At 44.8% G+C, this 19,416-nt stretch overlaps 1 protein-coding gene across 1 annotated transcript in view; it reads right to left on the bottom strand.

The window, feature by feature from the left end:
* Nucleotides 1-744: 744 nt before the first annotated feature.
* Nucleotides 745-19,416, bottom strand: part of SHC2 (SHC adaptor protein 2) — a 486,073-nt gene continuing 467,401 nt past the window's right edge. Inside the window, exon 12 of the mRNA XM_073586301.1 lies at nucleotides 745-2,239. Coding sequence (XP_073442402.1) covers nucleotides 2,105-2,239 — 135 coding nt within the window. The 3' untranslated portion in view covers nucleotides 745-2,104. The remainder of the gene's footprint in view (nucleotides 2,240-19,416) is intronic.

The raw sequence follows: 19,416 nt of genomic DNA, 5'->3' as shown, positions 1-19,416 counted from the left end.
TTTTAACAATTTTTACCAAATTTCCGTTTTTTTCACAAATAAACGCAAGTCAAAGAAATGTTACCACTATCATGAAGTACAATATGTCATGAGAAAACAATGTCAGAATCACCGGGATCCATGGAAGCTTTCCAGAATTATTACCTTATAAAGGGACACTGGTCAGAATTGTAAAAATTGGCCTGGTCATTAACATGCAAACCACCCTTGGAGGTAAAGGGGTTAAAAACAGCTCAGCATGCAAAAAATAAACCCTCACCCAACCTGAGATCACGAAAAATGGAGATGCTACAGGCATCGAAAAATGGCACAATTTTAATTTTTTTTAAACTTTGGAATTTTTTTCACCACTTAGATAAAAAAAATCTAGACATGTTTGGTGTCTATGAACTCCTAATGACCTGGGGAATCATAATGGCAGGTACGTTTTAGCATTTAGTGAACATGGTAAAAAAAAAAAAAAACTGTGGAATTGCACTTGTTTTGCAATTTCACCGCACTTGGAATTTTTTTCCCGTTTTCCAGTACTTGATATGTTAAAACCAATGGTGTCGTTCAAAGTACAACTCAAGCTCTCGCATGGCATATTGCCTGAAAATTAAAGTTATGGCTCTGGGAAAAAGGGGAACAAAAACAAATACTCTAAAACTGAAATATTCCTGGTCGTTAAGGGGTTAAAGCATACATTTTAAAATGCTAAAAAAGTGATAGTGTGTTTTTTTCATTTTTTTTCTTTTCAAATAATTTTATTGATTTTCAGTAATTAAACAGGGTAAGGGTAGGAAGGGAGGAAAGGGAATGGGAAGTAAAGAACCTTGTACAGGTAAGGAAAAAACATAAAAGGAAAAGAAAATCGCCAATCCTTATTATGGGGTAACATTCTTGGAAGGAGATACAACATCCTGGTACTACAACGGCCATGTTTAGGCCTCAAAATATAATACCTCTTAATAGGTCTATTTGATATGTAATTTGTTGTTCCAAGTCTTCCATTTTTTTGTATATTTGTGGATGTGATTGTTGTTAATCGCAAATCTGAGTTCTAAATCACTATGTTGGCCTATTTTATCAAGTATGTCCGAAAACTTCGGAACCTCGACTTTCTTCCACCATTTTGCTAACATGGTCTTAGTCACTAAGAGGATGTGTATGATTATGTATCTTACCGAATCATCAAACTGTTCCATGTCTAATGAAAGAAGTGCTCTTTCAGGCGTAATTGTGAAGTCTTTATCAATGAGGTTAATGTGCTGTGTGACCTGGAACCAGAGGTTTTTGATCTTTTAACAACCCTAAAATATATGGTAGATGTTCCCTTGATGTCCACAGCCTCTCCAGCACAAGGAAGATAATTCTGCGTTAAAATGTGATAAATAGGTGGTACTGTACCCCGACAAGGTTAACAGTTTAAAATAATCCTCGGTTTAACACTTTAAAATAACCCTCGTTTTTTTTTCATTTTTAACCAAAATCGTTAATTGATGAAACAGAAACTGATCCTAGTTTTAGCAAAACCAAAATGTATCTGACATTTTAGTGTCTTACCATGATCTTACTGTATTACTAAAGGGGTTTTCGGCTACTATAACAACCAAATTTTAGCCATGTAAAACAAAAATACCCAATCCTCAACTCCTGTAGCAGTGTTGGGTCTCCTGAGGCTTATATGATGTTATGATGAGCCCTGCAGCCAATCAATGGCTGCAATTGAGCCAGCTGTGCTATCATTTTCTTTGAATGAATCTCAGAACACCAAAGGAAGTGAGAGAGCAGCAGCTCAATAGCGACCACCGATTGGCTGCAGGGCTCACATGACATAATATCACACAAGCCTTGGGAGTTGGGAGACCTGGAGGCGACAACACTGGTATGGTGCCGGTATGGGAGGTGAGTATAGGATATTTTTAATTTTCAAGGGGGAGTATAGCATTGGGTAACCCATTAAACCTTGACCATCGTTTTTTATACTTTACAACTTAGACTCTTATGCTTTATTTCTGTATAGTGAACATAATAATCTATTCAAAATTCAAGATTTTTGACCAAGTGTTTATAATATTTTCTTCTGTTTCTACGCCAGGAACCAGGGTATATATAGTCTTACCTAGTATGTACACCTTCGTGCTATCACCTGCCGTAGGTGCAGTTCACTCTCTGCTGCTACAATTGGCTGTTGGTTATGCAGATGATAGGAGATCAGATGGTTTATACTCTCAAACAACACATCTTTTGTCCTGACCTGAAGAAAAGAGGATGAAGACATTTACATCCATATCTTATGCATTAGTAATGTCCTAGCTGAGATAACTGTATAACTGTAACATGACAATGTGTGCAAACTGTAAAGCACTGCGGAATATGTTAGCACTATATAAAAAAAAGATTATTATTATTATTATTATAACAAGAAACCTTACATTTTGTGAGGATTATTTTTCGCAATCAAAAACTATATATGGAGTTGAAAACCAACACCTGTGTCTCCCATCAAATCTATGAGTGACTTGTCTCTAGTAGCTAAAATATTCTTCTATAATGTTTGCATATACAGCTCTGGCAAAAATTAAGAGACCACTGCACAGTTTTATAAAAATCAGCTTCTCTACATGTCTGACAGTCAATCAATTCCAGTGTCAGTTGAATTCCAACCAGAGTACACCTCATTCAACTTAATGTGCCTCTGATTAGGTGATCACCTGAACCAAATCTTATTTAACGAAGGAAAGTATAAAAACCCTGCTGTGGAGTTCACAATCCTCTTGCAATAGGAGAAGATGGATGGCAAAGAAAGTGCTAGTAACAACCCAAATGTAATAGGAATTAAAAAATAACTTTTAACCATGCCAAAGGAGTTGAAAAGAAAAGTCTTGAGTGAGGAAAAGAAGGGCTCAATTCTGGCTTTACTAGCAGAGGGATACAGTGAGTGTCAAGTTGCCTCCATCCTTAAAATTTCTAAGACGGCAGTTCATTACGAGGTCAAGCAGCAGACATTGTGGACAACAAAGCTACAGATCGGCAGAGGGCAAAATCAACTCTCCACTGACCAGGATGACCATCATCTTATTCGAATGTCACTTAGCAACCACAGGATGACATTAAGTGACCTGCAAAAGAAGTGACAAATGGCAGCTGAGGTGAAGTGCACAGCAAGAACAGTTCATAACAGGCTCCTAGATGCAGTATTCAAGTCATGTAAAGGTAGAAAAAAAGCCTATGATCAAGGAGAAGCAAAGGAGATCCAGGCTGAAGTTTGTCAATGACCATAAGGATTTGGCCATAGAGAAGTGGAGTAAGGTAATCTTTTCTGATGAGTCTAATTTTCAGCTTTGCCAACAACTGGTCATCTTGTGGTTAGACGGAGAACTGGAGAGGCTTACAAGCCACAGTGTTTTTCACCCACTGTGAAATTTGGTGGAGGATTGCCACAAATGCAAGCTTGTGTCCCTGTTGGAGGATAAGTTGCAAAATCTCGAAGAGAGGTTAGCTACATTGAAGATCATTAACCCCTTACCTACAATGGACGTAATATTCCGTCCATGTGACCCTGGACCTAATTACCATGGATGGAATATTACGTCCCAGCGATCAGCGGCGCCCACGTGGTGAGCGCCGCTGATCGCGGCCGGGTGTCAGCTGATTATCATAGCTGACACACGGCACAATGTGTCAGGGGCAGTCACGGACCGCCCCCGACACGTTAACCCCTTGTACACCGCAATCAAACGCGATCGCGGTATACCGGGGGTTAAAGGGAAGCATCGGCAGGGAGGGGGCTCCCTCCGTGCTTCCCTGAGCCCCCCACAGCAGCGCAATGTGCAGCGCTGCTGCGGGGGTCTCTTTCCCTACAGGCCCCTGGATCCAAGATGGTGACGGGGGCCTTCGGGGGCCTGTAGGGAGCTGACTTCCTCACTGCCTGCAAAGCGCAGGCATGAGGAAGTCTGCAGCAGTGCCTGTGACAGATTGCTGATCTGTCACAGTGATCTGTGATGTGACAGATCAGCGATCTGTCACAGGACAGTGATGTCCCACCTGGGACAAGGTAATAAAGTAAAAAAAAAAAAAAAAAAAAAAAGTGTTAAAGATAATTTAAAAAAAATCGCTAAATAAATTAGTAAAAAAAAAAAAAAATATTCCCCAATAAATCCATTTTTTCAAAATAAAAAAAAAGAACAATAAAAGTACACATATTTGGTATCGCCGCGTCCGTAGCGACCCGCCCTATAAAACTGTCCCATCAGTTAACCCCTTTAGCGAACCCCTTAAAAAATAAAAATAAAAAACGAAGCAAAAAATAATGATTTATTATCATAGCACCGAACAAAAAGTGCAATAACGCCCGATCAAAAAGACGCATATAAATATCCATGGTACTGCTGAAAACGTCATCTTGTCCCGCAAAAAACGAGCCACCATACAGCGTCATCTGCAAAAAAATAAAAAAGTTATAGCTCGCAGAATAAAGCGATAGAAAAATAATTATTTTTTATATAAAATAGTTTTCATTGCAAAAAACCGACAAAACATTAAAAAAACGACCTAAATGAGGTATCGCTGTAACCGTACTGACCCGAAGAATAAAACCGCTTTATCAATTTTACCGCACGCGGAATGGTGTAAACGCACCCCCCAAAAGAAATTCATGAAACGCTGGTTTTTGTTCATTCTGCGTCCCAAAAATCGGAATAAAAAGCGATCAAAAAATGTCACGTGCCTGAAAATGGTACCAATAAAAACATCAACTCGTCCCGCAAAAAATAAGACCTCACATGACTCGGTGGGTCAAAATACGGAAAAATTATAGCTCACAATATGTGGCGATGCAAAAACTATTTTTACAATAAAAAGCGTCTTTTAGCGTCTGACAGCCGCCAAACATAAAAACCGCCATAAATAATAAATCAAACCCCCCGTTATCACCCCCTTAGTTAGGGAAAAATAATAAAACTAAAAGAAAATGTATTTATTTCCATTTTCCCATTAGGGTTAGGGCTAGGGTTAGGGTTAGGGTTAGGGTTAGGGCTAGGGTTAGGGCTAGGGCTCAGATTAGGGTTAGGGGTGTGTTGGGGTTCGGGTTGGAGTTATAATTGGGGGGTTTCCACTGTTTGGGCACATCAGGTGCTCTCCAAAGACAACATGGCGTCTGATCTCAATTCCAGCCATTTCTGCGTTGAAAAAGTCAAATGGTGCTCCTTCCCTTCCAAGCTCTGCCATGCGCCCAAACAGTGTTTTAACCCCATATATGGGGTATCAGCCTACTCAGGACAAATTACAAAACAACAATTTCTCCTGTTACCCTTAGGAAAATAAAAAATTGGGGGCAAAAATATCTTTTTTGCGGAAAAAAATGATTTTTTTATTTTCACGCCCAGGCGTTATAAACTTCTGTGAAGCACTTGGGGGTTCAAAGTGCTCACCACACATCTAGATAAGTTCCGTGGGGGGTCTAGTTTCCAAAATGGGGTCACTTGTGGGGAGTTTCAATAGTTTAGGTACATCAGGGGCTCTCCAAACGCACATGACACCCGCAGACCAATCCATCAAAGTCTGCATTCCAAAACGTCACTACTTCCCTTCCGAGCCCCGACGTGTGCCCATACAGTAGTTTTCTCCCACATATGAGGTATCAGCGTACTCAGGACAAATTGGACAACAACTTTTGGGGTCCAATTTCTCCTGTTACCCTTGGGAGAATAAAAAAAATGGGGACTAAAAGATGAAGTTTGTTGAAAAAATACGATATTTTTATTTTCACGCCCGGTCATTATAAACTTCTGTGAAGCACTGGGGGGTTCAAAGTGCTCACCACACATCTAGATAAGTTCATTAGGGGGTCTAGTTTCCAAAATGGGGTCACTTGTGGGTGGTTTCCACTGTTTAGGTACATCAGGGGCTCTCCAAAAGCAACATGACACCCGCAGACCATTCCATCAAAGTCTGCATTCCAAAACATCACTACTTCCCTTCCGAGCCCCGACGTGTCCCCATACAGTAGTTTTCTCCCACATATGGGGTGTCAGCGTACTCAGGACAAATTGGACAACAACTTTTGGGGTCCAATTTCTCCTGTTACCCTTGGGAAAATAAAAAAAATGGGGACTAAAAGATGATGTTTGTGGAAAAAATACGATTTTTTTATTTTCACGCCCGGGCGTTATAAACTTCTGTGAAGCACTGGGGGGTCAAAGTGCTCGCCACACATCTAGATAAGTTCCTTGGGGGGTCTAGTTTACAAAATGGTGTCATTTGTGGGGGGTTTCCACTGTTTAGGTACATCAGGGGCTTTCCAAACGTGACATGGTGTCCGATCTCAATTCCAGCCAAAAACGTCAAATGGTGCTGCTTCCCTTCCGAGCTCTGCCATGCCCCCAAATAGTCATTTACACCCACATATGGGGTATCAGCATACTCAGGACAAATTGCACAATAACTTTTAGGGTCCTGTTACCCTTGGAAAAATAAAAATTGGGGGTGAAAAGATAATTTTTGTGGAAAAAATATGATTTTTTAATTGTACCGCTGTACGTTATAAACTTCTGTGAAGCCCTTGTGGGTTCAAAGTTCTCACCACATATCTAGATAAGTTCCTTAGGGGGTCTAGTTTCCAAAATGGGGTCACTTGGGGGGGGGGTTCCACTATTTAGGTACATCAGGGGCTCTCCAAACGTGACATGGCGTCCGATCTGAATTCCAGCCAATTTTGCATTGAAAAAGTCAAACGGCGCTCCTTCCCTACTGAGGTCTGCCGTGCGCCGAAACAGTGGTTCCCCCCCCCATATCAGGTATCAGCGTACTCAGGACAAATTGCACAATAACTTTTGCAGTCCAATTTCTCCTGTTACCCTTGGTAAAATAAAGAAAATTGAACCTGAAGTATTTTTTTTGTGAAAAAAAGTTAAATGTTCATTTTTTTTTTTAAATATTCAAAAAATTCCTGTGACGCACCTAAAGGGTTAATAAACTTCTTGAATGTGGTTTTAAGCACCTTAAGGGGTGCAGTTTTTAGAATGGTGTCACTTTTGGGTATTTTCTATCATATAGACCCCTCAAAGTGGCTTCAAATGTGATGTGGTCCCTAAAAATAAAATGGTGTTGCAAAAATGAGAAATCGCTGGTCAATTTTTAACCCTTATAACTTCCTAACAAAAAAAAATTTTGGTTCCAAAATTGTGCTGATGTAAAGTAAACATGTGGGAAATGTTATTTATTAAGTTTTTTGTGTGCCGTATCCCTGTGATTTAAGGGCATAAAAATTCAGAGTTGGAAAATTGCGAAATTTTCAAAATTTTCGCCAAATTTCCATTTTTTTCACAAATAAACGCAAGTTATTTGAATGCAATTTTACCACTAACATGAAGTGCAATATGTCACGAGAAAACAATGTCAGAATCACCGGGATCCATGGAAGCGTTCCAGAGTTATGACCTCATAAAGGGACAGTGGTCAGAATTGTAAAAATTGGCCCGGGAGTTAACGTGCAAACCACCCTTGGTAGTGAAGGGGTTAAGGAAGGTGAAGAGTTCTTAGACAGAGCAGAATTATCTCTTCATGTTACAGAAAGAGAAGAAATTCGAAGTGCACCTGAAGAAACAGAGGAATGGAAACTGTGACCCAGAGAAGCAGGAGGATTAGGAGGCAGACAGCACCCATACTTCTCAGGAACCAGTACCAGGCTCTCACGCAGGAAAACGATGAAGAAATACATCAGGATAAGACTTTGCCCACAAACAGCAACCTTGTACGTCTTCAGAGTCCTCCTGGATGGAGAAAGAAAAATGTTGTGAAGAAGAAACGGAGAGTGGTGGTCATGGGGGATTGTCTGTTGAGAGGAACAGAGGCCGCTATCTGCAGACCGGATATAACTTCAAGAGAAATGTGCTGTCTTCCAGGTGCAAAAATTAAAGATGTGTCTGACAATATATCAGGACTCTTCAGACCTACAGATGACTACCCATTCCTGCTACTACATGTGGGGACAAATGACACAGCAAGAAACAACCTGGAAACCATCTGCAGAGACTTTGAAAACTTAGGCAAGAAAGTGAAAGAACTGGGAGCGCAGGTGGTCTTCTCTTCCATCCTCCCAGTGGATGGCCATGGAACAAGGAGGTGGAATAAGATTCTGCAGGTGAACAACTGGCTACGTTGATGGTGCCGTCAGCAACGATTTGGATTTCTGGATCACGGAGTGAATTACCTATATGATGGACTACTTGCTAGAGATGGAGTGAACCTTACGAAGACTGGAAAACAAGTATTTGGAAGTCACCTTGCTACACTTGTAAGGAGAGCTTTAAACTAGAATAACGTGGGAAGGGAAGCAAAAGACCAGAAAAAGCCATGCACCTGACAAATGCTATTGAGAACTCTGCTATTAGAAGTGGAAAGGAAGAACAAAGACAAAAGAATCTAAATAATAAAAATATTGGAGAAAGAGAAAACAATCACAAACTAAAATGTTTCTATACTAATGCACAAAGCATGGGCAACAAACAAGGAGAATTGGAACTACTAACGCAGGAAAAGAAATATGATGTCATTGGAATCACTGAAACTTGGTGGGACGATACACATGATTGGAATACAAGACTAGAAGGATACAACTTATTTGCAAGAAACAGACTTGATAAACAAGGAGGGGGTGTCGCATTGTATGTTAGAAACGCGTATATCTGCACAGAGATTGAAGCTTCAGAGACTGGGAGTTCTGTGGAAACTGTTTGGGTATAGGCATTTACAACAGGCCACCTGTGCAAGCTGAAGATATGGATGAACTCTTTAAGCATCAAATGGCCAAGTGTTGTGAGTTAATTTTTCCCTTCAACACTGTGGCCCGAGGAACTCCCTCTTCTGGTAGGGAAGGGTAGTGAGCCTGATTATCAGGCATCTGAGACTAATGATGATGACTGGCTGAGTGGAGTCTCTGACTGGATATAAGGCGGACAACGCCCTTCTGCCCTGCGGGTGATTTCTCTGTGGACTTCTAGGACACCAGTCTTATTCCTGCTCTCCTAAAGCTAAGTTTTTTGCTTTGCCTGTTGCATTTGTGTTTTGTTTTTGTTTTCCTTGCTTTTCTGGATTCTGCCATTCCCTGCTGGGGTGAGCTGATTCCCCTTGTGCCTATAGCTCTGTTTTCAGTATATGCCTGAGTACTGACATAGCTTTTTGAAGCCTAGCGTCTTCAGGGCCTTTTTCACTGTCAGTTTGTTGGCTCTTATTTTCATAGGGTTTTTCACGGATTGCAGAGAGCAGCCTTCCTGTCCTTTCCTATGTAGTTAGTTTGGGCCCCGTCTTTGCTCAGCCTATCTTTCTGTCTGTGTTAGTGTTTTCATCTTGCTTCACCGTCATTATTTGTGGGGGGCTGCCTATTGCTTTGGGGTCTGCTCTGGGGCAGTTTAGATTTCCCCTTTCTTTCTTTAGGCCTATTTATTTCTCCGGCTGTGATTGAGGGGTCTAGGGCATCGTAGGAACCCCCCACGGCTACTGCTAGTTGTGTTGATAAGTTCAGGGGTCTGCAATCCGATAGCTGCCAACTTCTCTGGTTTTCTGGACTTAGCTAGCATTTCTGTTTTTGCCTCCTACGGTGACTCAATCATAACAGAATCACCCGCCGTACCGCAGATCCTAGGGTACTCAATAGCAGGAAAGAATTGTAAAAAAAAAAAAAAAAAAAAGTGTGTATATTTTTTCCTCTATATCTCTGAGGCCGTAGGGGGAATTTTTTTTTTCTCTCAATGGAGATAAAGCAATTGTCTGATCATGTGGAGCAGCTCGCTGCGGAAGTGCGGGGAATTTCCGCCTACCTTGCTCATTAACATGCTGCTGAACCAAAGATTCCTACACCTGATGTATTTTTTGGGGATCGATCTAAATTTTTGAATTTCAAAAATAATTGTAAACTATTTTTTGCCTTGAAGCCCAACTCGTCAGGGAGCTCCGCGCAGCAGGTTAAAATTGTCATCTCTTTGCTGCGTGGCGATCCCCAGGATTGGGCGTTTTCTTTGAAACCAGATGATCCTATTCTGACTAATGTGAACGCATTCTTTCAAGCCTTGGGGTTGTTGTATGACGAACCTAATGCCATTGATCAGGCCGAAAAGACCCTGCTGGCATTGAACCAGGGTCGAGATTCTGCAGAATCGTACTGTCAAAAATTCAGAAAGTGGGCGGTACTTACTACCTGGAATGATAATGCCTTGGCTGCTCTCTTTCGGAAGGGTTTGTCAGAAGCCGTAAAAGATACTATGGTGGGATTTCCTGTTCCCTCTGGTCTGGACGATTCTATGTTATTAGCCATTCAGGTTGATCGGCGTTTGCGCGAACGCAAAACTGCACGAGAGGTGTTGCCAACTGTTGAACAAATGTCTGAACCTATGCAATGTGATAGAGTTTTGTCCAGAGAGCAGCGTCAGGAGTTCAGAAGGCGTAATAAGTAGAGTTGAGCGACTTTTGGTTTTTTAGGGTCGCGTTTCGTTTCGTGAAACCCGACTTTTCCAAAAGTCGGGTCGAGCAAGATCGTCCGATTATAGGGAAAAGTCGGGGTCGTCCCGAAACACGAAACCCAATGTAAGTCAATGGGGAATAAAAGTCGGCAGTGAGAGGAGGACAGGAAACACACCTACAGTGCCCATTTGAATGCCAAAAGCATCAATTCTTCTTACTTAAGCTTGTCAACCTTAATTAACTTCATAATACAAGTTACGCACTGAAAAATGGGGGTTATTTGGCTAAAGTTGTGGGGGGGCTGGCTCCAGGTTTTCATGTGCCCTGGGCGAAAGAGCGCCCCTTTAACACATACCACAACTCATCATGCTCCAATACGGCAGAGAAATAGCGGTATAGTACAATGAAAAATACTTCACTTTTTACATCTCATGACAAGGCCCATCTATTTCTCCATACAGAATCATTGGTCCCATATAATGTTTGAAACAGTATATGATGAGCTCCACATAATGCTACAGTATATGTTGGTCCCCATGGATGAAGCTCCACTGTCTTATGGGCCCAAATAATGCTCCAAACATAATGGGCCCCATTTCTAATGCTCTAGTGTATAATGGGTCCTGTAAATGCTGCTCCAGTGTCTGATGTCCACCTTTGGAATGTTCCAGTGTATGGTGGGCCCCATCTATCATTCTCCAGAGTATAGTGCTCCCCAAAAATTGCTGTCCCAACATTGAAAACAATCAAATAAGTCTCCTCGCTAGGGAATCCCTGTACTAGTCTGGACTCCTCGTCGTCCCCATCTTCCATCTCACTGCACAGTATTTCAACCTTGCAAGTGCTGTGATCCTGAGCAAGCAGGGGGGGCACACTCGTTGGCGACGGCACTGGCACAGGGCCACTGATAGTACGGTGGTGTGTCTGATGGCGGGTGGGCCGAACCTGCACTTTCATCTGCAGCTTCCTCTTTGTCACCGTGTAAGATGGAACTGTATATGGGAAGGGTAACCTGAGTTTCATCAGGGTCAGATTCAGGCCGTGTAGCGTGCGAGGGGAATGTAGTGGTCTGGGTCAATGTACCAGCAGATTCATCGAGCAGTGGCTGGGCATCAGTGCACTTGTGTCGCCCCCAGGAGTACGGTCGCCACAGTGGCATTACCTTCTTCCTAAGGAGTGTGATGTCATGCTTGGGAGCAACGAACGATCTCTCTAGCAGGTTAACTGATTGGGCGGCGTTATTCCCACGAGTCATGACCCTCCAAACAGCGTTCATGAAGGCAAAGTGTTTGTTTTACGTGGGCAGTATGGTTGCAAAGCTGAACCTTAAAGGAATGTCCAGAAGGGCACCACCAGGAGTGGAGCCTACGGTTAAATTCGACTCCAAATGGGAAACCTCAACCATGCCAGCTACAGAACAGATGCACACATTGCAAGCTTAATTCCGTTAACGAACGAGACTCCGTCATGCCCCGCGGTCCGAGTCCGGCTTACTAGAGGGACACGTGAGGCTCTGGAACATGAGATTGGCCAATAACTGGTGTGTCATGCCCTTACATGTCTGTGGCTGCATGTGCGCTACACTGAAAAGGCCAGCGTTTGTCGCTTACAGGTGCAGATAACAAAGCTGAACAACGTTAGTGATGGGGATCACTGATTACAATTATTACCCGCGAACAATGATTTCCCAGTAAGTGCAGGTCAACTGCAGTTCCGGAATTAGGCCTAACCGTCATTCCTGAAAAAATGAAAAACTTACGTGTGCAAACCACAGGTGCTATAGCTTGCTTAACAGTTCGCCAGCCGTTCTCAAGCCCAGTATGGATTACACGTGATTGCACAAAGGTTAGAAAGGGTACCGTATCCCCAGATAACATGTATGGATAGCGTACACATTCAAAATATATGTCTCAGGAGGCAGGCTCAGACGGTGTTAGGCCCAGTATGGATTGCACGTGATTGCACAAAGGTTAGAAAGGGTACCGTTTCCCCGGATAACATGTATGGATAGCGTACACATTCAAAATATATGTCTCAGGAGGCAGGCTCAGACGGTGTTAGGCCCAGTATGGATTGCACGTGATTGCACAAAGGTTAGAAAGGGTACCGTATCCCCGGATAACATGTCTGGATAGCGTACACATTCAAAATATATGTCTCAGGAGGCAGGCTCAGACGGTGTTAGGCCCAGTATGGATTGCACGTGATTGCACAAAGGTTAGAAAGGGTACCGTATCCCCGGATAACATGTATGGATAGCGTACACATTCAAAATATATGTCTCAGGAGGCAGGCTCAGACGGTGTTAGGCCCAGTATGGATTGCACGTGATTGCACAAAGGTTAGAAAGGGTACCGTATCCCCGGATAACATGTATGGATAGCGTACACATTCAAAATATATGTCTCAGGAGGCAGGCTCAGACGGTGTTAGGCCCAGTATGGATTGCACGTGATTGCACAAAGGTTAGAAAGGGTACCGCATCCCCGGATAACATGTATGGATAGCGTACACATTCAAAATATATGTCCCAGGAGGCAGGCTCAGACGGTGTTAGGCGCAGTATGGATTGCACGTGATTGCACAAAGGTTAGAAAGGGTACCGTATCCCCGGATAACATGTATGGATAGCGTACACATTCAAAATATATGTCTCAGGAGGCAGGCTCAGACGGTGTTAGGCCCAGTATGGATTGCACGTGATTGCACAAAGGTTAGAAAGGGTACCGTATCCCCGGATAACATGTATGGATAGCGTACACATTCAAAATATATGTCTCAGGAGGCAGGCTCAGACGGTGTTAGGCCCAGTATGGATTGCACGTGATTGCACAAAGGTTAGAAAGGGTACCGTATCCCCGGATAACATGTATGGATAGCGTACACATTCAAAATATATGTCTCAGGAGGCAGGCTCAGACGGTGTTAGGCCCAGTATGGATTGCACGTGATTGCACAAAGGTTAGAAAGGGTACCGTATCCCCGGATAACATGTATGGATAGCGTACACATTCAAAATATATGTCTCAGGAGGCAGGCTCAGACGGTGTTAGGCCCAGTATGGATTGCACGTGATTGCACAAAGGTTAGAAAGGGTACCGTATCCCCGGATAACATGTATGGATAGCGTACACATTCAAAATATATGTCTCAGGAGGCAGGCTCAGACGGTGTTAGGCCCAGTATGGATTGCACGTGATTGCACAAAGGTTAGAAAGGGTACCGTATCCCCGGATAACATGTATGGATAGTGTACACATTCAAAATATATGTCTCAGGAGGCAGGCTCAGACGGTGTTAGGCCCAGTATGGATTGCACGTGATTGCACAAAGGTTAGAAAGGGTACCGTATCCCCGGATAACATGTATGGATAGCGTACACATTCAAAATATATGTCTCAGGAGGCAGGCTCAGATGGTGTTAGGCCCAGTATGGATTGCACGTGATTGCACAAAGGTTAGAAAGGGTACCGTATCCCCGGATAACATGTATGGATAGTGTACACATTCAAAATATATGTCTCAGGAGGCAGGCTCAGACGGTGTTAGGCCCAGTATGGATTGCACGTGATTGCACAAAGGTTAGAAAGGGTACCGTATCCCCGGATAACATGTATGGATAGCGGACACATTCAAAATATATGTCTCAGGAGGCAGGCTCAGACAGTGTTAGGCCCAGTATGGATTGCACGTGATTGCACAAAGGTTAGAAAGGGTACCGTATCCCCGGATAACATGTATGGATAGCGTACACATTCAAAATATATGTCTCAGGAGGCAGGCTCAGATGGTGTTAGGCCCAGTATGGATTGCACGTGATTGCACAAAGGTTAGATAGGGTACCGTATCCCCGGATAACATGTATGGATAGCGTACACATTCAAAATATATGTCTCAGGAGGCAGGCTCAGACGGTGTTAGGCCCAGTATGGATTGCACGTGATTGCACAAAGGTTAGAAAGGGTACCGTATCCCCGGATAACATGTATGGATAGCGTACACATTCAAAATATATGTCTCAGGAGGCAGGCTCAGACGGTGTCAGGCACAGTATGGATTTGACGGCCCAGATTACACAGCGGAGGAGCAGGGAGAGGTAAAGATTGCAAATGCTGGGGCCCTGCCCAAGCAAGGGGGGCCCACTCGTGGGCGTCGGTACTGGCACTGGGCCCCTCATAGTACAGCGGTGTGTCTGACGGCGGGTGTGCACCACCACCGTCAGAGACACTTGATTGCACTATGAGGGACCCTGTGCCAGTGCTCGCGCCCAAGAGTCGGCCTACCCACCTGTCCAGGGCAGCGGCACTCGCACGGTGTCGTGCGCTAGGTGGTGACCCCGGCCATGGGGGGGGAGGCAGCACAGTTAGGGAGTTTTAGAAAGTGGCATATGTTGATGTTGGACATTCAGCTGATGCAAAAGGCGAAATAGGTCAAGTCCCAGGAAGAGGTGGAACCAAAGCAAGCCATTTTTCTGTCACCCTATGTGTCATCAGGGGAAGGTGGGACAAAATCCTTGGAAACCCATGCATGGTTCATTTTAATGAAGGTTAGATCATCCACATTTTGGGTTGACAGACGGGTCCTTTTTTCTGTCAGGATTGATCCAGCTGCACTGAAGACTCTTTCCGATAGCACACTTGCAGCTGGGCAAGCGAGCTCCTGTAAGGCATATTGTGCCAATTCAGGCCAGGTGTCCAGTTTAGCGGCCCAATAGTCAAAGGGGAATGACCTGTGTGGGAGAACATCGATATGGGAGGAAAAGTAGTTTGTAACCATGGTTGACAACTGCTGTCTCCTGTCACTTTCCATCGATGCAGTATTACCAGTTGTGTGAGCGGTATTTGAAAAATCAGTCCACAACATTGTCATGAAACCCCTGTCTCCAACGCCACTTCTGCTGTGTGCACCACGAACACCTCTGCCAAGCTGCCCCCGGCCCGTACGGCTCGTGTGAGAACCATCACCGCTGCTGTGTGCTGGGAATGCCTCAAGCAACCGATTTACCAGAGTTGCTTGTTTATTAGCCAATATTAGGTCAAGGTTCTCCTGTGGCATGATGTTTTGTAATTTGCCTTTATAGCGTGGATCCAGGATGCTGGCCAACCAGTAGTCGTCATCGTTCATCATTTTGGCAATGCGGGGGTCCCTTTTTAGGATCCGCAAGGCATAATCTGACATGTGGGCCAATGTTCCCGGTGTCAATGATGCACTGCGAGTGCTGGTTGGAGGAGCACTTTCTGGCAAATCCACATCCCTCCAGTCATGCACAAACCCTGTACCAGACCTTGCCACACCAACATTTTCACTTGCCCCACGAGATGCATCCTCCTCCCCTAAGTAATCATCCCCATCATCATCCTCCTCCTCCTCTTCTTCTTCCACCTCGTCCAGGAGAGGTCCCTGAGCAGACAATGGCTGAATGTCATCAAGGATTCCCTCCTCCTCTTCCTCCTCATCAACATTGGCTGCAGAAGCCTGCTCCTTAAGGTGCGTCAAAGTTTGCATGAGCAGACGCATAAGTGGGATGCTCATGCTTAGGATGGCGTCGTCTGCGCTTACCAGCCATGTGCATTCCTCAAAACACTGAAGGACTTTACAGAGGTCTTTCAGCTTCGACCACTGCACACCTGTCAACTCCATGTCTGCTCTCAAAGTGCCTGGCCGTGTATCCTCCCACAAATGCATTATGGCCTGCCTCTGCTCGCACAGCCGCTCCACCATGTGCAGGGTGGAGTTCCACCTTGTTGCAATGTCGATAATGAGGCGGTGGTTGGGAAGGTGGAGCAATCGCTGCAGCTTCTGCATACGAACGAAGTGTACAGGCGACCGGCGGATGTGCGCGTACAGTCTTCGCACCTTCTGGAGCAGGGCTGTTAACTCCGGATAATTTTTGAGGAAGCACTGCACCACCAGGTTCAAGGTGTGAGCCAAGCAAGGTATGTGGCTGAGTTTTGAAAGGGCTATGGCTGCCACAAAATTACGGCCGTTATCACTAACTACCTTGCCTGCCTCAAGATGTACACTGCCCAGCCATGACTCAGTTTGTCGCTTCAAGTACTCGGCCAGCACCTCGGCGGTATGTCTGTCGCCCAAACACATCATCTGCAACACAGCCTGCTGACGCTTTCCACTAGCTGCTCGATAGGGGGACACATCGTGTGCAACAGTGGCAGCTGCAGATGGAGTGCTCGTACGACTGCGCTCTGTGGACGAGCTTTCGCTTCTGGAGGAGGAGGAGGAGGAGGAGGAGGGTGGAACGCCTACAGCCAACTGTTTCCTATACCGTGGGCTAGGCAGCACTGTCCCAACACCGCTGTCCCCTGTGGACCCTGCATCCACCACATTAACCCAGTGCGCAGTGATGGACACGTAACGGCCCTGGCCATGCCGACTGGACCATGCATCAGTTGTGAGGTGCACCTTTCCGCTCACTGACTGCTTGAGTGCATGGACAATGCGGTCTTTCACATGATGGTGGAGGGCTGGGATGGCTTTGCGAGAGAAGAAGTGGCGACTGGGTAGGTCATAGCGTGGTACTGCATAGGCCATGAGTTCGCGGAAAGCTGTGCTTTCCACCAACCGAAAGGGCATCATCTCAAACGAGATTAGTTTGGCAATGTGGGCGTTCAAACCCAGTGTACGCGGATGAGAGACTGAGTACTTTCTTGACCTACTCATAGTGTCTGGGAGGGTGAGCTGGACTTGAGAGCTGCATATGGTGGAAGTAGCGGTGGACAGGGCGGACTGAGAGAGGGTTGATGATGGTGATGGAGTTGGTGTTCTTTCTGATGGCCTAGAATCAGTCTTTCATTGATATAACAGTGGGATTCCCTGACTGCTGTGGCCTTGCAACGACACCTCAACATTTGCAGCTGTGCTAACCGGTGGGCTTACAGTGGGGGAAACAATGTAGCGTTGATGACTACCTTCGTTGTGATCAGTTGCACATGTGGCACTTGAGGTTTGTTGTTGTGTCCACGCTTGCAAGTGCATGCTGGTTAAATGTCTAAGCATGCAACTGGTATTCAAATTTTTCAGATTTTTCCCTCGGCTAAAGGTCTTTGCGCACTTCTTACAGATAACCTTGGCCTGATCATGAGGATTTTGTTCAAAAAAGTGCCACACTGCACTCTTCCTACTTTGGCAGACATTTTGCGGCCTAGCACGCTGTGATCTTTTGACCCTCTGGACAAGCTGTCCAGCAACTCTTTTGATGTTTGGAACCTGTCTTTGGAGTGCTCCGGGCCTGCCAGATAACAGCTGTTGCGATGTCGATGTCTGCTGTGGATGCTCCTCATCTGAGCTATTGGAAGCAGCACCCTCTTCCCCCAATGGATGCCAATCTGGGTCAACAACTGGGTCATCCATCACCTCCTCTTCTATGTCATGTGCACCTTCCTCTGTGTCACCGTGTATGGTGGTATAGTGTGCGGGAAGGGGCACCTGAGTCTCATCAGGGTCAGAATCTGGCTCTGTACACTGCGAGGACAATGTAGTGCTCTGAGTGAATGTACCAGCAGAATCATCCATCAGCGGCTGTGCATCAGTGCACTCCATGTCAGATTCATCTTGGCCTGGGTAATTCACCATTTCACTTGATAATCCAGGCATGGTATGTGAAAACAGCTCCATGGAGTAATCAGTAGTATGGCCTGCGTCATCCTTCAATCTTGGTTGGGGTGAAGGACACAAGGAAAGGTGTGGTTCATGAACATGAGCCTCCAATGACGACTCAGTGCTTTTACTTTTTACAACTGAAGAAGAGGAGGCGATAGAGCTGGAGGCTAAGTCAGCAATGTAAGACAAAACTTTTTCCTGATGCTCTGGCTTTAAAAGCGGTTTGCCAACTCTTAGAAAACTAAGCGTTCGAGGCCTTATGTAGCCAGACGATGACGCAGGCTCAACACCTCCTGCATTCGGTCCTATTTTGCTCTTGCCACTACCATCAGATCCAACACCAACACCATCATTACCAGCTGCCAACCCCCGCCCAATTCCACGGCCTCTTCCACCAGCCTTCCTCATTTTTGGTAGAAATGTAGACAAAATCCAACAAACTATATAGTATGTAAAACAAGGTACAAGGTGTCTATAGGACAGGGGAGATTTTGAATTTCTGCACACACTTTTGGACACTGGACACTTTTGGATTGTGTGAGGCCCAATGAATATCTGAGCGCTATGTGACAGGCTCGATGGCACAGCTGTGACCTAAGTGATTAGAGGATAAGTGAGATTTTGAATCTCTGCACACACTTTTGGACACTGGACACTTTTGGATTGTGTGAGGCCCACTGATATCTGAGCGCTATGTGACAGGCTCAATGGCACAGCTGTGACCTAAGTGACTAGAGGATAAGTGAAATTTTGAATCTCTGCACACACTTTTGGACACTGGACACTTTTGGATTGTGTGAGGCCCACTGATATCTGAGCGCTATGTGACAGGCTTGATGGCACAGCTGTGACCTAAGTGACTAGAGGATAAGTGAGATTTTGAATCTCTGCACACACTTTTGGACACTGGACACTTTTGGATTGTGTGAGGCCCAATGAATATCTGAGCGCTATGTGACAGGCTCGATGGCACAGCTGTGACCTAAGTGACTAGAGGATAAGTGAGATTTTGAATCTCTGCACACACTTTTGGACACTGGACACTTTTGGATTGTGTGAGGCCCACTGATATCTGAGCGATATGTGACAGGCTTGATGGCACAGCTGTGACCTAAGTGACTAAAGGATAAGTGAGATTTTGAATCTCTGCACACACTTTTGGACACTGGACACTTTTGGATTGTGTGAGGCCCAATGAATATCTGAGCGCTATGTGACAGGCTCGATGGCACAGCTGTGACCTAAGTGACTAGAGGATAAGTGAGATTTTGAATCTCTGCACACACTTTTGGACACTGGACACTTTTGGATTGTGTGAGGCCCACTGATATCTGAGCACTATGTGACAGGCTCGATGGC

Source organism: Dendrobates tinctorius, unplaced genomic scaffold (genome assembly GCF_039654945.1).
Source record: "Dendrobates tinctorius isolate UK_male_01 unplaced genomic scaffold, ASM3965494v1 ptg000092l, whole genome shotgun sequence".
In the NCBI taxonomy this organism is placed as follows: Eukaryota; Metazoa; Chordata; class Amphibia; order Anura; family Dendrobatidae; genus Dendrobates; species Dendrobates tinctorius.
Note: the sequence above shows the minus strand (reverse complement) of the source record. Positions and strands in the feature narration are given on the sequence as shown.